Source organism: Cimex lectularius, unplaced genomic scaffold (assembly GCF_000648675.2).
Source record: "Cimex lectularius strain Harlan isolate CLEC.00 unplaced genomic scaffold, Clec_2.1 scaffold60, whole genome shotgun sequence".
Taxonomy (NCBI): domain Eukaryota; kingdom Metazoa; phylum Arthropoda; class Insecta; order Hemiptera; family Cimicidae; genus Cimex; species Cimex lectularius.
Window position 1 is genome coordinate 1,847,964 of NW_019392643.1, and position 16,413 is coordinate 1,864,376.

The window sequence follows — 16,413 nt, forward strand, 5'->3', positions numbered from 1 at the left end:
GCCACGGGCCTGGGGGCACAGTTTCGTTCGGAATTATTCACATCAAACTTGTGGATCTAAACTCAATCATGACGTAACCCATCAACCACAAAGCTGTGGTAAGACGGACAATACTTCTGGTCAAGGGAGGATGAAATGATTGACGGATTTGAGATTGTACATACTTAAATACAAATTGGTGACTCGGAATTCTTGGGATGCCATGATTTTAAAATAAGCTTCTGGAGAATTTACTTGTTGCAGGAAGGAGAATAATTGGTGGAAAATTTCTATAGGAGAAGATAATACGATGCTCGCAGATCAAAATTAAAGATGTAAGTAAAGAAAGCTTTAAAACCTCTTAAATAGGGCACTTTTCCGGGTTTGAAGGTTTTTTTTGTTTTTTTGAAAGGTTTTCTTAATGACTAAGCTTTTCATTTCACTAATAGCCATTCTTCAGAGATACAATTGCTAAACTATTCAAACTCGCAGTTTAACTTTTCGTAAACAATAGCAATTAGCGTACAAAGCTCACTCCAAATGCAATAACGATCTCACTGGAAATTTAGACAAAAAAGTGCATAATTGAGTATAATTGTTATATTTCTGAATAAATAGAGTCAACTTGTAAAGCTCGGTCCGGCGAGCTGCCGCATTGGAATCAATATATCACTCGTTTTCGCTCCAGATCAATAACCTATTCGTCTCAAGAATTCCGTGGGTGAAAAATATTTTTTTTTATAACACTTTTTTTTACTTTTTTATGAAAGAAAATTTTTAAGTGCATTTCTTCCAGTTGACATCTTTTACCTTCACAGGATGATTTTTTGCATGTTTTCCAAACAGATTTAAAATTGACCATTCAGTACCATAAATTACATGGGAATCTTTTTTAAACATTTCTGGTTTTTATAACTTACTTCAAAATGATTAGATGCTAGGTATCTTCTTACTTAATTATACCACTTTGCTTTCCTTTTATGCCTCAAAACAGATTTACTTGAAAAAATCGATTGTCTTTCAAAATTTTTTCGTAGGTCTTTTTAAATTTATTTGTTTCACACAGTTGACACGTTTTATCTATATTGGATTATATTTCATTTGCTATTTTCCAATATTGGCACGAACGTGGATGAAATAGAATTTTCATTATCTTTACATGGTAAAAATGTTTTAAACATTTCTGGTTTTATAACAAACTTCAAAATGCTTAGTGTCAGTTATCTTCTTACTTAATTATACCACTCTTCTTTCATTTTATGATATTTAAACTAAGGTTCTTTGAAAACGACGATGACTCAAAACAGATTTACTTGAAAAAATCGATTGTCTTTCAAAATTTTTTCGTAGGTCTTTTTAAATTTATTTGTTTCACACAGTTGACACGTTTTATCTATATTGGATTATATTTCATTTGCTATTTTCCAATATTGGCAGAAACTTCGATTTAAAATAGACCTGTCATTCATAATTATTTTATAACATGTCTGGTTTTATAACAAGCTTCAACATCCTGAGATGCCAGTTATATTCTTCCTTAATTATCCCACTCTGCTTTCATTTTATGTCTCAAAACAGATATACTTGAAAAAAATCGATTGTCTTGTAGAATTTTTTCTTAGGTTTTTCATATTTTATTTGCTATTTTCCAATATTAGCCCAAACTTTGATGAAATAGAATATCTAATTTTTCATCTCGAACACAACATAAAAATTATAAATCAATTTAAATTATTACTTTGGTTTCAAATAGGACCAACTAAAAAACATATGGATTAGTTTACACTAATGATATAATTTTAATATTAAACGATATAAATAAATAGTAAAAGAAAGTTTTCCTGGTTTGTCCAGGTTGAGAGACGGGCGCCAATATCAGCCCACCGAGTACGGCCCGCAGAGCTGCAGAGTGTTGCAGGTTTACCGGCATCTGGTGCCCAACTTCCGTCAATTGTAAAAATTGTCAAAAAGAAATAATTACCAGAAAGGCAAAACGTGCGCATAATAATGTAGGCAATTGATATGAAATTTTAACGCAGTCTTTGAGAAGGCTAATCAATAAAATCGATCCAAAATGCGTTTATGCTGATCGAAACAACTCTCAAAATCTCCCACTTGTGTTTATAGTTGGATTTGGTAAATAAATCGTTTATTAGTCAATCTCTTCTTTGTTGGTTTTTCTGGAAATTTTCTTTCTCACTTTCCTGTGGTGGGATTTTTTTTTTTAAGTCTACCATTTTTAAGTTTTAAATTTGTTTGACTGATGGTTTTAAGTGATACAGATTCGGCTACAATCATAGCATTGTTGGATGATCATTTTATTGTTTGGAATCTACTCTGTAATCGACATTCTACCGCTGTTGAAATCAAGCAACGAGTTCAACAAGTTAGAAATATTAATGCCAGTTTAGGCACTGTAAGGCGAAGACTTTCAGAAGCTGGATTATTTGGGACAAGACCTGCAACTGCTAGAAAGTATTGCAAGGAAGAAGGAGAGACAGCGGAACATCTCCTCTGTTGGTTTGAAGGCCTATATAGCCTGAGATTCCTACTCCTGGGAGAAGACAAGCTTGTAGGATGAGCACGGGTGACCTTGAAAAGGCTTCTGGTAAAAATCCTTAAGGTTAATGAGAATGAACAATATGGTGGTGGTGCATAGGTTGTAAAAAAGGCCGTCTTCTTTTGTAATCTAATCTTGGTTACTAAACAGGCAGCAATGGCCTGGAGCCCACTGAAGCACGGCTCGATTTGCTTTACTGAAGAGGTCACTTATTAGTTATAGTGAAAATAGCAGCCTTTGAGTCAGCCAGTAGCAAATGTCGACCCCTAGAGTGGTGAAGGCTTTAATTGTCGCACATCAAGAAATACTCTTATATAATATTCTTTGCTCAAGGAAGGAGGATTTTCGATTTACAACACGATGATATATATATATATATATATATATATATATATATGGACCGCGGGATGATAAGAGGGAAAGCCAAAGTGGTGATGTGGAAGAAGGTTAAAGAAGTTTATTAAGTAATAAGGGTTACTGCGAAATATGTATTTGTAGACGTGTGTAAGGAATCAAATAATGACGCTATTATTCTATTTCACAGATGGATTATTGTATTGGGTTGTCCGGAAAATAATGCAGGATTTTGGTATTAAACAAAAAAAAAGAAACTAGTTACTTTAAAGCAATGTTCTTTAATCAAAATAATTTCCCATACTCTCAATACATTTCTCCCAACGTGTTGGTAACTTATTAATTCCGTCTGAGTAGAATTCAGAATTTTTAGAATTGATAAAGTCAATAAATGCATTTTCCAGTTCCGTTTGATTTTTGAATATTATGTGTTGTAAGTAGTGGTCCAGGTGTCTAAAAAAATGGTAGTCAGTAGGCGAGAGGTCCGGAGAGTAGGGTGGGTGAGGCAAAGTTTCATAGCCAAGCTCCAATAATTTTTGTGACGTTACACGTGACACATGTGGTCGAGCGTTGTCATGCAACAAAATGGGCCCTTTCCGATTGACCAAAGAGGGCTTCATTACTGCCAATTTCTGATGCATGGTATTAATTTGGTTACAGTATGATTCAGCATTGATGGTTTCGCCAGGATTTAAGAAGCTGTAGTGTATTAAACCAAATGAAGCCCACCATACCGTAACCATTACCTTTTTTTGATGAGTTGGGGGCTTTGGAAAATGTATTGGAGCTTCTCCTTTGTCGAGCCACTGTCCAGAACGTCTAGTGTTATCGTAGAGAATCCACTTTTCGTCACATGTAACAATTCTGGCCAGAAATGGGTCATTTTTGTTTCGACAAAGAAGTGATGCACAAACATCAAAGCGCTGATTTTTTTGGCGATCGTTTAATGAGTGTGGAACCCAATTTTCGAGTTTTTTCACTTTTCCAATCGCCTTGAGGTGGTCAGCGACGGTCGTTTTACTGACTTTGAGTTGCTCTGCAAGTTCTCGAACAGTTGTTTTGGGGTTTTCTTCCACCACTGATCGCAGAACATCATCATTAAGAGAGGAAGGCCTTCCACGACCTTCTTCATCTTCAAGGCTGAAATCTCCCTCCCGAAATTTTTTAAACCACCTTTGCACAGTGCACTCATTAACACAACCCTCGCCCCAGACTTGGTTAATGTTTCTAGCCGTTTGGGCTCCGCTTCGGCCGAGTTTAAACTCGTAAAAGAAAATCGTACGAAATTCTCGCTTTGACATTATAAGGATGACTGAATTATTTCCAAGTAGCGGAATGCTACAGAGGTAAACAAACAATATCATTTGGAAGAGGATTAATAAGTGTTGACATTCATACAAATGAGTAATCCTGTAAACGTAAACAGAATATTTTATATAGATTTTTTTTAATGAAAACTTAAAATCCTGCATTATTTTCCGGACAACCCAATAATAAAAAAACAAAGTCAACGAATCGATTTTAATTAAACCCATAATAAAGGTAAAACGTTCCTCATTAGTCCCGTTGGACAGTGATGGAAGGTCGGTGGGAAAAGATCGACGTATTTACCGCAGAGCAACGATCGGAAATTCAAGCCGAAGTTTAGCGTCAGGGAAATGAACCCAAGGGTGTAAGTCAGTACACCTGTTGTTGTTCATTGATTAACCGAAGAGCCGGCCCTTTATACCACAAAAACACTTCGTGTTAGCACTGTGATTAATTCTGTTTACATCCTTTGGAAGTAAGGACCTATAGAAAGACAACCCACACAATCAAACGGATAAAAAAAGATTTCTCGGTATTTAACAATATCACGCCAAAGGAATAATTTTTATATAAGTTGTATTTGTATATTGAAACTAAGTGTAACCGCCATGAGCTCAGTGAGCATTCATCGAATATTAAAGTTCATAAACTGCTCAAAAATGTATAGGGATATTACCAACTTTGTAGTATTTACTTTCCCTAGCATTTTTATTTTGTTTTTATTATATATATGCATAAATTGCATAAAAATTGATTAGAAATTATTATGGTTTTTACAGAAGGAAATGTAATTAAGGGATTTTGAAAAGTAACAAAAGAAAAGGTTTTAATCCCATAATTTTGTTTATTGGACACAATATTTTTTTAAACAATTAATACCGTCTGTTAGCTAAAACCTCTGTACATCTGTTAGTCATACCGTTAATAAGGTTGTAACTAATTTCATAAGGAATTTCACTCCATAGTCGTTGTAGCGCTGCACTCAGTAGTTGCAGGACAACTGGCTGCGGATGATGATTGCAAAGCCTTCTCTGCAACGCATCCCACAAGTGCTCAATGGGATTGATGTCTGGAGTAAATGGGGGAAGGGGACCAGGTTTTCTAAATATTGGTGAACAACTCTGCCTCAATGAGGTGGCTCTGGCATTGTCATCCAGAAATCGAAAATCCCAGCTAATGATATCCCTGGCTTCATTATTCCTCGATAATTTCTTGGACTTAACGGACTGCGTTGAGGTTGCCTTCAACAATATCGAACCCAGTTCGACCAACAGTGTAAATCCCAGCCCAACCATTTACTTCCTTCTCCAAATTGCACTGAAGGGGGTATTCTCTTCTAAGGCTCGCTGCACCATATTCTCCTCAGTTGCTGGTAGCGGGCTGTTGTTGCAGGTCGTCTCAAAGGGGCATACGATGTGAGACCAACGCTGTTAAAGACCTTATACGTCATTTTGGATCAGGCGGGCATTATCGAAAGGGTTCCGCCTTGCAGCAAGGATAATATTTCTGCACTCCCTTAGCGTCGTAATGCGCTGGATCCACTACCAGGCCTCCAATTGGCACTTCCAGTCTCTCGGAATCGGGCTAAAGCCCGGTAGACCACGCTCTGGGAAATGTCAACTGCCTCTGTGATATCCACTTGGCGGTGACCTCGATGACTCATTCTCACAACAATATTGCGAACTTCTAGTTCAAGATAATGTCTTTCCATGATTAAAGAGAATACAACTGGATAAGTGGAGAAAAGACGAGAAAAGGTGTATGTTACAAAATGAGTAATCTTCATGTTTACTATTCTTCGGAAAATCCGTTATTAAAAGTGAGGATAAACATTTGTTTATTTTTGGTTTGTATTTTCTATTTTGTTTTATCCAACTAACAAGAACAAATCGGTTAATTTAATTTAAATTAATAGAATAAGAACAAATTACAAATATCCTTATTCATTTTTGAGCAGTTTATTTTTCGTTATCGCTGCAATTTTTCACGATTTTTAATTCCAGCAAATCCAACCCTTGGAATCTTTTAGAGGCGTGTTTGGCCATTGCTAAAAAGAGTTTATTATTTCTTAATTTGGTTCTACTTTTAAGCTGTTGATCACTTTATATGGTCTTTTTCCATTAACTTGACCCTTTTTAACTTCAATTAACTTGTTTTTAATTGCAAATTAATCATTTTTTACAACAAATTAACCCTTTCTTTAAAACACTAAGAAAACTTAGAAAAAGATGTGAATATATAAACTTGTAAAGTAAAATTACTGTATATTTGAGAATTTTTTCATATAAAATATTTGGGCTCTTAGAAGACCACGTAAAAATGAATTATGACTATCATAAAAAGTTGTTTTAATTAAATTATACTCGTAATAATTAATAGTCTTGGTTGAAAATGAAAAAGCTAGTTTCACAAGCGGTATTCGAACCCACGACCTTCGGCTCAATACCCCGCTGCTCTAGCCACTTGAGCTATCCTTATTCGGTGAGGGATTGGTGTCCGAGTGAATGGAAATAAATAATTAATATGGTCAATTATGACTACTTAATCCATATACAAGTTATTAAAAGTTATGTAAAATTAAATATAAAAATAAAGAATTTATCTTTTAATTTGAGAGACAGTATTAGAAAATTAAATGTAGAAACAAATGTTTCTTCTATAAATTCTAGTTTTTTTTAATAAACAGTAATTATTTTGTAGAAAAATTATTTCATATTTTTACAAAATCTGGAATTATTAGACTACAGAAGCAAGACTTGCTTGCATAACCTCCCTATGCCCTAACCCATGTGGAAAAAAATATAAAAAAATAAATAAAATATAAAATAAAAAATATATATAAAAAATTTAAAAACAAAATAATAATAATAATTAAAAAGGCAATAAAAAGTATAATTGAATAATAAAAGAAGTCTACGGGCGATAATATATAAAAATAATTGGTCAAGCGGACCACGAAATTAGTGAAAATAATATAAAAATATTGTCCCACAAAAAAATTGAATTAAATTCTTATAGAAGAAGAATTTATTTTTATATTTCATTTCATATCATTTTAATTTTAATTGAAATTAATTTTCGTGTAGTATTTTAGATGAGAACCAATTTTATATTTCTTAAAAATTCTCGATAAACAAAAGGTTTAAAATAATTAATAAATTTAAAAAATTAAATTAAGTGAAATTAGAAATGGTTAATTTGAAGTTGAAAAAAGTTTAATTAAAAGAGGTTAGTATGAAATTAAAATAATAATTTAGAGTTAAAAAAGTTAATTTAAAGTTTATAGAAAGTTAAAAGATTAATTTAAAGTTAATAAATGTTAGTTTGATGTTAAAAAGGGTTCATTTGAAGTTAAGGGTCATTTAAAATTTAAAATGTTTAATATGAACTTAAAAGGGTAATTTAAAGTTAAAAATGGTTAATTTAAAGTTAAAAAGGTTAATTTGAAATAAAACCGCTATATTATATACATGTTGCCTTTTATCGCTTTTGCATAGTGAATAATTTTATTGGTACTTTTCCATAGGCACCCAATGGGATTTATTAGTCCGTGGTCTGGTCAAAAATCCCGCAGTGCAGGTTTTATTTCTTGTATTGACCCAAGAGTTGTTTTAAATAATTTTCCATTGACCAGAACAAATCATACCCTGTGGGCGGGACGTGTAGTTCCATGCAGGGCAATCATACAAAAGGTATACCACAAGTTCGTAAAGAATGAGTTTATTTTTAATGTTCAGCCCTGAGTTGGAAGACAAAAGCGTGAGGGGATCCTCGCAGCCATCCTCCCCTTTTAATAATCCCATTTACGTAACTAGAGAAGTTAAGCTTCCTGTCCAAAATTAATCCTAAATATGTAATTTTTTCAGTCCAAGCACTCGGAAAACCGTTAACTGACACTTTCCCCCCTGAAGAATAGGCGTCGTCTAGTGAAATATCTTATGATAAGTATGAAAGGACAATGGAGAGATAATACTTAATTATTTGCCCTGGTTAAAGCTCTATAAACATCGACCCATGGAAGATACAGAAGATATAACATGTTCCTTCTAGCTACACGTATGTAACAAAAGCTTTTTTAAAATTATTTTCGTGAATCTTACAACAATGCGCATCCTTTACGACTTTTTTATTATAATTGGAAAAATTCCCTGACGGTTGATCTTATTATAATTTAATAACTGTGTTGTTTATCAAGTACATACTTGTATTAATTTTGATGTTGGATCTTCTGCTAGATAATGATGAAAGTGTCCTCCTTTTGCTCTGCTTAAGTTATGTTATTACATTCATTATCTCTTGTAAAATGAGGATCTGGTGTATGGTCAGAATTGAAAAAGAAGAAACTACAATCACTTGCCTAAAGGCCATGATGGTACTAGGTGAATATGATGACTAAATGGATTATCGACCAGTGGCTTATAGTGTAAGATATCTGGTTATGGTCAGGATTAACAAAGAAGAAACTAAAATCACTTGCCATAATCCTGACTATATGACACTGCAGTTTCTCCTTTTTAATCATGACACTACACCAGATCCACATCTTACACTATAGTATGTTCCACTCGTCGATAATCCGCATAGTCATTAAATAAATAATTATTCGGAGATCATGAGATGAGGTCTGGTATGACGTAAGTTTTAGAAAAACATTTTCTTTATCATGTAAGCGTTTCGATCTTTATTGAGATCATCTACACGGAAAACAAACACTTTGAGCCCTGAAGATGATCTCAATAAAGATCGAAACGCTGGCATGTTAAAGAAAAGGTTTTTCTAAAACCTACGTCACACCAGACCGCATCTCATGATCTCCGAATAATCATTGACTAATTGTCACTAAACACCACACATTAAATAGTTAAATTAAATAGTTAGAAAGGGCAGCTTAAACGTGAATTTAAGTCCTAAAGAAATATTCCAGTTGAAAAATTGGTATTTGTGACAAAAGCTGAGTAGAATAAATCCCACAGACGTTAATGCTTCAAAAAGAAAAAGAATAATATTCAAAATGGTACGACGATTTTAAGATAAAAGAATAGGCACTATTTTTCCTTCAGATAAACGTTGAAAACGGTCAGATGCCCAGGACTGAAGATGTTTTTATTAGGTCGATTACAAAAAAGAAACGAGCCGAACATTCTTACTTTCTATCCTTTCAATAGGAGGTTAGACACACACAAGGAAACCAATTCAAATTAAGTAGCTGACAGTGAAAGCTAATGGACTACTAATTTCAAATGGACCATCCAACGGTCTCGACTCGAAACTCGACGCCACACCGGCGGACAATTTAGATGTAAATTTAAATTCGACGAAACGGGATCGGTTTTGGCCGGTTTTTAAAGATCCGAGATAATAAAATAATTTGGATTTTTTTTGCAAATGATGAACCGAGATCGAGGGATATGTGTCGGTGTCGAATAGTGGGTGACCCAGTTTTTGAACCGGCTGAAGGTAGTCTGATGGAAGCTCCGGAGCGACGAGGATCTAACAGGTCCAACACAATGAATAGGTGCGAACACACTCCTGGGGATACCATTTCGTTTAATTCTAAATGCTACAAAGCAAAATTTTTGAATTTTGCCCAGCAGCGACGCTTAGCAACAAACAGGCCTTGAATGTGTCTGACCCCTTTCGAACAATCGTAAAAATGCATAACAAATTTGAGTGCATGTCATTCTCTGACATTGAGACGATGAACAATGGCAATTTCATTACCATTTTTTGTTTATTATCTACATCATTATAACTGAAAGCACGTAACGTCAATCTACCGACGTTCACATTGTTTAATGTCCCTGCTTTTTGTAAATTTGTCTAAATAAAAATTCTCTGACCAATACACTTAATTATTCTCAAGCAAAACTAAAATCTGTCTTTAATACTATAACTTTACATTAAAAACATCAAGGATTAGGCCTGTTGGAATGAAAACTCGCAATTCCTTCCTCGAGCTTTCGAAGCTATCCTTCATCAGGACTTTCAAATCATGATGGGATGGCGTGGATACTGGTCTTAGCTGACAAGACTGTGTCTGCGACCTGGGATAAATTCTTAAAACAACCTCTTTTGTCATATGACCGTGAGAGTGGTGTTTCTTCGTGTCCTGATAACAAATTTTCCCGGCTCGAACTTCGGCCGAAATGTTCAAAATAATGTATTCGCGCAGACAGTGCTAATCGTGTTTAATATGTCAAAGACGAGTGGTTTTGTACTGTGACACTCGACACTAGCAAGCTATGGGGTCTGTTAAGCGGAATCCCTGAGGGTTATTTTGTAAACCCTTTAAATTTTAGACTCGTAATGGTTCGAACGAACGATTTTGGACTAGAGAGACTGGATTGTTCAGGGTTGGAAACGCTTAGTTGAACCCCACAGTCCAATTCCGTCCAGATTAATTGTAGTAATGATGTATTAAGTGACCAATATTGGTCTACTATTACTTAGAGCTCTTCGTAAAACTTAAGTCTTTTTATCAGAAACCACCGTTTTGTTAAGAGCTCCCGTGTAAAACTTCAGGCCTTAGCTTTTCTTCTTCCTGGAGTAGCAGCTGGGACATCGCACCAACGAAAATTCCACTGTTTCTTCTTCTTCCTTTCCTTCATCTGTTGTACAATAGTCTTTTTATCTATGTGAAGTCCCACATAGTGGAAGACATTGGTTGCAGCAGAGGAACAGAATTGTAGTAGAGTGGAGGAATGAAGTCAATTTCCTGGGATCCTCCATTTCTTGGACCTTTCTTCTAAACAGTCCTCGTTTTAAAGGTTTCTGAATGCCACTGCTGGGTCTGGGTTCACTGAAAGGTTGGTAATATCGTCTGCAAGGAGAGTACTGTACCACAATTGATAGGATTGTCTGCAATGTATACTGAATGGACCGAGGACGTTGCCTCGCACCCGCTTTGGCATAGTGATCAATGATGTTCCAATTCGCACTTGAAAGACCTGTTGTTTAGATAGGATTTTATTTGGGATGATGATACCATACTTGAAGTCTTTCCTCATGTCTAGAAAAGAACTCGAGCACCATTCTTTCTGTTTAAGGGAGGATGCAATGATGTCCAGCCTGTGGTTGAATGGTAGAGTGATGTCACCTGAGCCAGAATTGCTGGGATGGAATCATATTGGAGCTTTCAAGGATTGCCAAGTAATAACAGCATACTAATGGGGTGATGTGATGTAGGGGGTACTAAGGTTTTTGAGGTTTGGAAAGGGTTTTATGATTTATAATTGATTGTTCATAAGTATGGCAGTGTAGAATGAAAATAATCAAGTAAATACATAAAAAGACTGGCTTTTTAATAAACATCCCAGGAAAGGAAGTCCATCCCACGTCTTGCACCAACAATAGAGAATGATAAATGATATGACTTTAAACTAAAATTTTGTTGTTGTACTAAAAATCTATTAGATGAACTAAATTTAAAAATATTTTCCAAAGATTTAATAAAATAGCAGTAAAAGCTCATTTTGTTCCAGATTGCCAAAATATAAATCCATCGCTTCAGGAGATGGAATGTAACTGTTATTTCGAAGACAGTTCCTATTTGGGAAGGTCTTGTGGCACAAACCCAAATGTCACACTTTTCATGTCTCTTGTGGATCTCATGTTGAGAAGTTCTTGTCGAATAGCCCAACCGTGTTCACGGACTCAACCCACTACAAACTACGACACAAACAGATTCGATTTCATTGTCATCGGAGGAGGTGTAGCAGGTATGTCCCAAAATAAAAAAAAATTTCATTAATTTTCAAAACTTTTTTCTAGGTTCGGTGGTCGCTTCACGTCTTAGTGAAAACAAGAATTGGAGAGTACTTTTAGTCGAGGCAGGACCAGAAGAAGCAACAACAACAACTGTCCCTAGTTTTTCAAATAAAGCGATCGGGACAGACTTAGATTGGAAATATAAAACTGTAAATGAAAGAGAAGCATGCTTATCCACCGCTGGCATTTGCGAACTCCCAAGGGGGAAAATGATGGGAGGGTCTGGATCAATTTCTGGTAATTAAAAACTTTATTCATTGATTTGTTTTCCATTTAGAGTTCCTCTTTTAGCACATAAGCATCATCTATTTTGCCAAATCTCTGCTAATGGTTTTCCTGAATGATTTTTCTCTAAGGAAGTAAAAAATTTCTTCTCAAGGGTATGTTATCTAAGATGTCCATTACCTGAATTTTTTTCATGATTAGAACCTTGGCGTTATACTGTACATCCAGTTTTTTAGGTTATTCAGGCAGTTTTAGACTAGTTTAGGGTTGCTGTCGAAGAGTATGTAGGCTCAATACTCCTGCCCCTGTATTTCCTGTATCCTAGATCCTTTGGTGTACCAACAAAACTTGAAATAAAATTTAGTATTCAATGGAGAAGCAGAATTTCAAGAAACAGTTGAAATTCATTTTTTTAAGTATTTATATCTTACTATTCAGGTACACATTTTAGGTTGGATTTTTTATTAAAAAACAAAAACATAAAATTGTTCTTAAAAAAGACATCTTATGAAAGAAAAAATCCAGAGGTTTTATTGATTTAATTATGCATTAATTGTTTGTAATAAAATTTTACTTATTTACCTAATTTAAAAAACACATATATTATTTTTTTTTAGGTATGATGTATACAAGAGGGCACAAAGAAATATACAACAGTTGGGCAAGGCAAGGGAATGTTGGTTGGACTTATTTTGAGTGTTTACAGTTTTTTAAAAAGGCTGAAAAAAATTTGAATCCTGAAATAATTGATAAACTTTACCATGGTACTGAAGGACCAATAACAGTACAAAGATTTACTTACAAGCCAGAAATGACAGATGATATCGTTAAAGCTGGACAGATTTTGGGTTACTCGGACCGAGACCTAAATGGTCATAATCAAACCGGTTTCACAATAGCCCAGATCATGGTAGATAATGGAATCATAGCAAGTACTCCAAGGATGTACATAAGAAACAAAAAACGCCGAAACAATTTGTTTATCAGCTTGAATTCCACAGTTCAAAAAGTTTTAATTAATAAACAATCAAAAAAAGCATTTGGTGTTGAAATTGTCGACGATAATGGAAAACTGCGAGTGGCTTATGCAAAGAAAGAAATAATTTTATCAGCTGGGGCTTTTGGCTCTCCTCACATTTTAATGCTCTCAGGTGTCGGTCCAGCAGAGTCGTTGCAAAAGCATGGAATAGAAGTGATTCAGGATTTAAGAGTTGGTGAAAATTTGCACAATCATGTTGCAGTCTCATTAAATTTTTTTATAAAGACAAACAATACTCAAAATCCATTGAACTTAAATTCCTTAAATGAATATTTGATGAATCACACTGGGCCGTTGGCATCGACAGGATTGACACAAATCACAGGATTTATGCACACCAAATACTCTCAATATATGCCAGATATACAGATGTTTTTTGAGGGCTTTTCGCCAAGCTGCCCTTCTGATAATTACCATCATACCCATTTTGGTTATTCAGATGATAAACAAGTCATAACAATGAGGCCGACAAACATACTGCCAAAGAGTGTAGGCTACTTGACTTTAAAAAGCAGCGACCCTAATGACATGCCACTTATTCAGATGAACTACTTGACTAATTACAGTGATGTCGAAGTGTTGAAAGAAGGGATCAAACTAGCTATACGGCTAAGTGAAACGGAACCGTTAAAAAAATGGGGAATAGAATTAGACAAAAGGCCACAACAGAACTGTACACAGTTCTCATTTGGAACGGATGCCTATTGGGAATGCATAATTAAACAATACACCTACCCGGAAAATCATCCAGGAGGATCTTGCAAAATGGGTCCACATGCATCAAAAGGGGCAGTTGTCGATCCTGAACTCAGGGTTCACGGCATAACAAATCTTAGAGTTATTGACGCTTCAATCTTCCCTTATGTTCCTAATGGCAATCCAATATCAGCTGTTATTATGACTGCTGAAAAAGGTTCATACATGATTCAAGGCGCATGGTGACAAGTAACTCACCAATTTATTTTATTTATAAAAGTGTGTTTTATCATCAATCATTAAATTTCTACTTGTACTTCTACTGCTATTTAAATATATTATTTTATTTATTTACAGTTTAAAGGAACAAATAGTACTTTAAGCCCCCTTATGTACTTATATAATAGTATTTATTTTAGAAATAAAGTTAGTATAATAATAATAATAAAACATATAAAAATGTACAAAACAATATTGACAATAATGTATTCTTTAAAATATTTATCATTTTTAAACAAATGATGAAACCACATTGCAAAAGAAAAGTAGAAAGAAAAGAGAGGTATGAGGAAATAGGAAAAGGAAAAGAAATAGGGAAAAATGTCAAATGCCAGACCTAAGACAAGCCAGCAAGGAAGCAGAAAGAACTTTCCATGGAAACAAATTCTATAGTCTTGCCCCTGCAATTCTAAGGGATAACATTAGATTTTTAGAGGAATGCTGAAGGTGGGTACGATCAGTGCGTTTAGATAAGGAATGAGGGACAAAAAGTTTATAGATATTGAGAACATTTATTTGATTTCATTTTAAATATGTATATTAAAACTCTAAGTTCATAAGTTCCAATATCCAAGAACACCTTGAGCTTATTGAAGATGGGTTCAAAAAGTCAAGGACAAGAATGAATGAAGAAAAATGTACTCAGTGTATGTTCACAATGAAAAAACAGTCTTGCCTTTCACTGTACATCAACAACAAAGAGATACCAACTTCCACTCAAGCTAAATACCTAGGACTGTACCTAGACAGCAGACTGATGTTGAATCCCCACACAAACTTAAAAGACAATAACTTAACATAGTCTTGGACATCTACGAAGACTTCTAGGACCAATATCCGTCTTCACCGTCAACACTCATCCTCAGAACTGTCTTTTTCTCTCTATAATCTTCCAGCACTAGCTGACAGAAGGCGTTTTTTATCTATCATTTCTTTCCAATATAATCAATGGGTGTCTAAGAAGTACTAACATAATTTCATGTATCACCTTCAATGTCCCAATACACGCTTCAAACGATCACCTATTGTTAGTGTACCCTTTTGTAAAACAAATTACTTATTATACTCTACAATAAATAGAATAATGAGAGAAGGAAATAAGATATGTCCGAATATTGTTTTTTTTTTCATCCAAATTTTAAGACATTTAAACATAAATTAAAGGAAATAATTTTATAGATTGTTTTGAAATAAGTATAGTCGTATTATATAATTCTTCTATTATATAAGATATATAAATATAGTTTATTGTTTATTATTATTAATATAATTAATGTTTGTTCTTCTTATTTCATCAATTTTGTTTTCTACTACTTAAAGTGTTGTAACCTTATGATTTATCTTGGTAAAAGGATCATTGATCTGTGTGTATATATATATAAAAAAATAAACACTAAACTAACCTTATACAAGACTTTAGGCATACGGAGTAGAAATGTGGGGTTCTGTCAAGCCATCCTTGATCAACGATGGCCTCGAGACCTCCTTGCCCCTTAATCCCTCACACTGAATGATACAATTGGCTGGCTTCTCATGGCATGTGTCCCCCGAGTGCTCGCATTAGTGTTAGTGCTGTAATTTTTAAAAAACGTTTATGAGTGCTTAGAATGTTAAGGTTGCGGAAGATGTTAATATGGGAAGAAAGATGATCTCTTGGCTTAAAATCATAACAGTATCTAATGCAGGCTGTTAATCAATTTGAAGGAGATGAGCAGATTGAAAGTCTAAGGAAAGAGAAAAAAATAGCAGTACAACAAGAGAATAAAGGAATAAGGGATTTAATGAGGAGAACTATAATTTTCTGTGGAGTGAAAAAGCTGACGTGTCAAAGAGAATGGAGGCTTGAGTAGATTATTTTAATAATAGAGCTCACATGGCCATGCCATGTTAAACACCCTGCCTATATAATTATAACTACTAGGAATTACACAAACAAAAATATATGTGTATACAAATAATACATTAAAGCATTACAACTACATATATAGTACATTTTTAGCTTTTTTCCACTAAATAAAATTATTAACTGATGTTTTAATGAGGAAACAGAAGTATTAAATAAATCAACAGTATTGCATATTTTGTTACATTCTATAATCGTGTGATGCATTGGGGAGTGTAGTGAAAAATTTGTTCCTTTATATTCAATAAAAAATATTTTCTAATTTCTGAGGTGGTAAGGAGGTACATCAAATTGAAATTTACC

The 16,413-nt window shown here is 34.3% G+C and overlaps 1 protein-coding gene across 4 annotated transcripts; it reads left to right on the forward strand.

Annotated features, from left to right (window-relative positions):
- Nucleotides 1–249: 249 nt before the first annotated feature.
- Nucleotides 250–14,307, forward strand: LOC106661149 (glucose dehydrogenase [FAD, quinone]-like). Of its 4 annotated transcripts, XM_014384368.2 has the most exons (5): nt 9,611–9,716; nt 11,248–11,350; nt 11,683–11,919; nt 11,972–12,205; nt 12,811–14,307. In XM_014384368.2, the coding sequence occupies exons 2-5, from the start codon at nt 11,317–11,319 to the stop codon at nt 14,172–14,174; spliced, it is 1,869 nt and encodes a 622-aa protein (XP_014239854.1). In that variant the 5' UTR covers nt 9,611–9,716; nt 11,248–11,316; the 3' UTR covers nt 14,175–14,307. The 4 variants fall into 4 exon arrangements, with proteins under 4 accessions (XP_024086000.1, XP_024085996.1, XP_014239854.1 ...); XM_024230232.1 differs by lacking the exons at nt 9,611–9,716; nt 11,248–11,350 and adding an exon at nt 250–314; XM_024230228.1 differs by lacking the exons at nt 9,611–9,716; nt 11,248–11,350 and adding an exon at nt 8,167–8,257.
- Nucleotides 14,308–16,413: the final 2,106 nt, after the last annotated feature.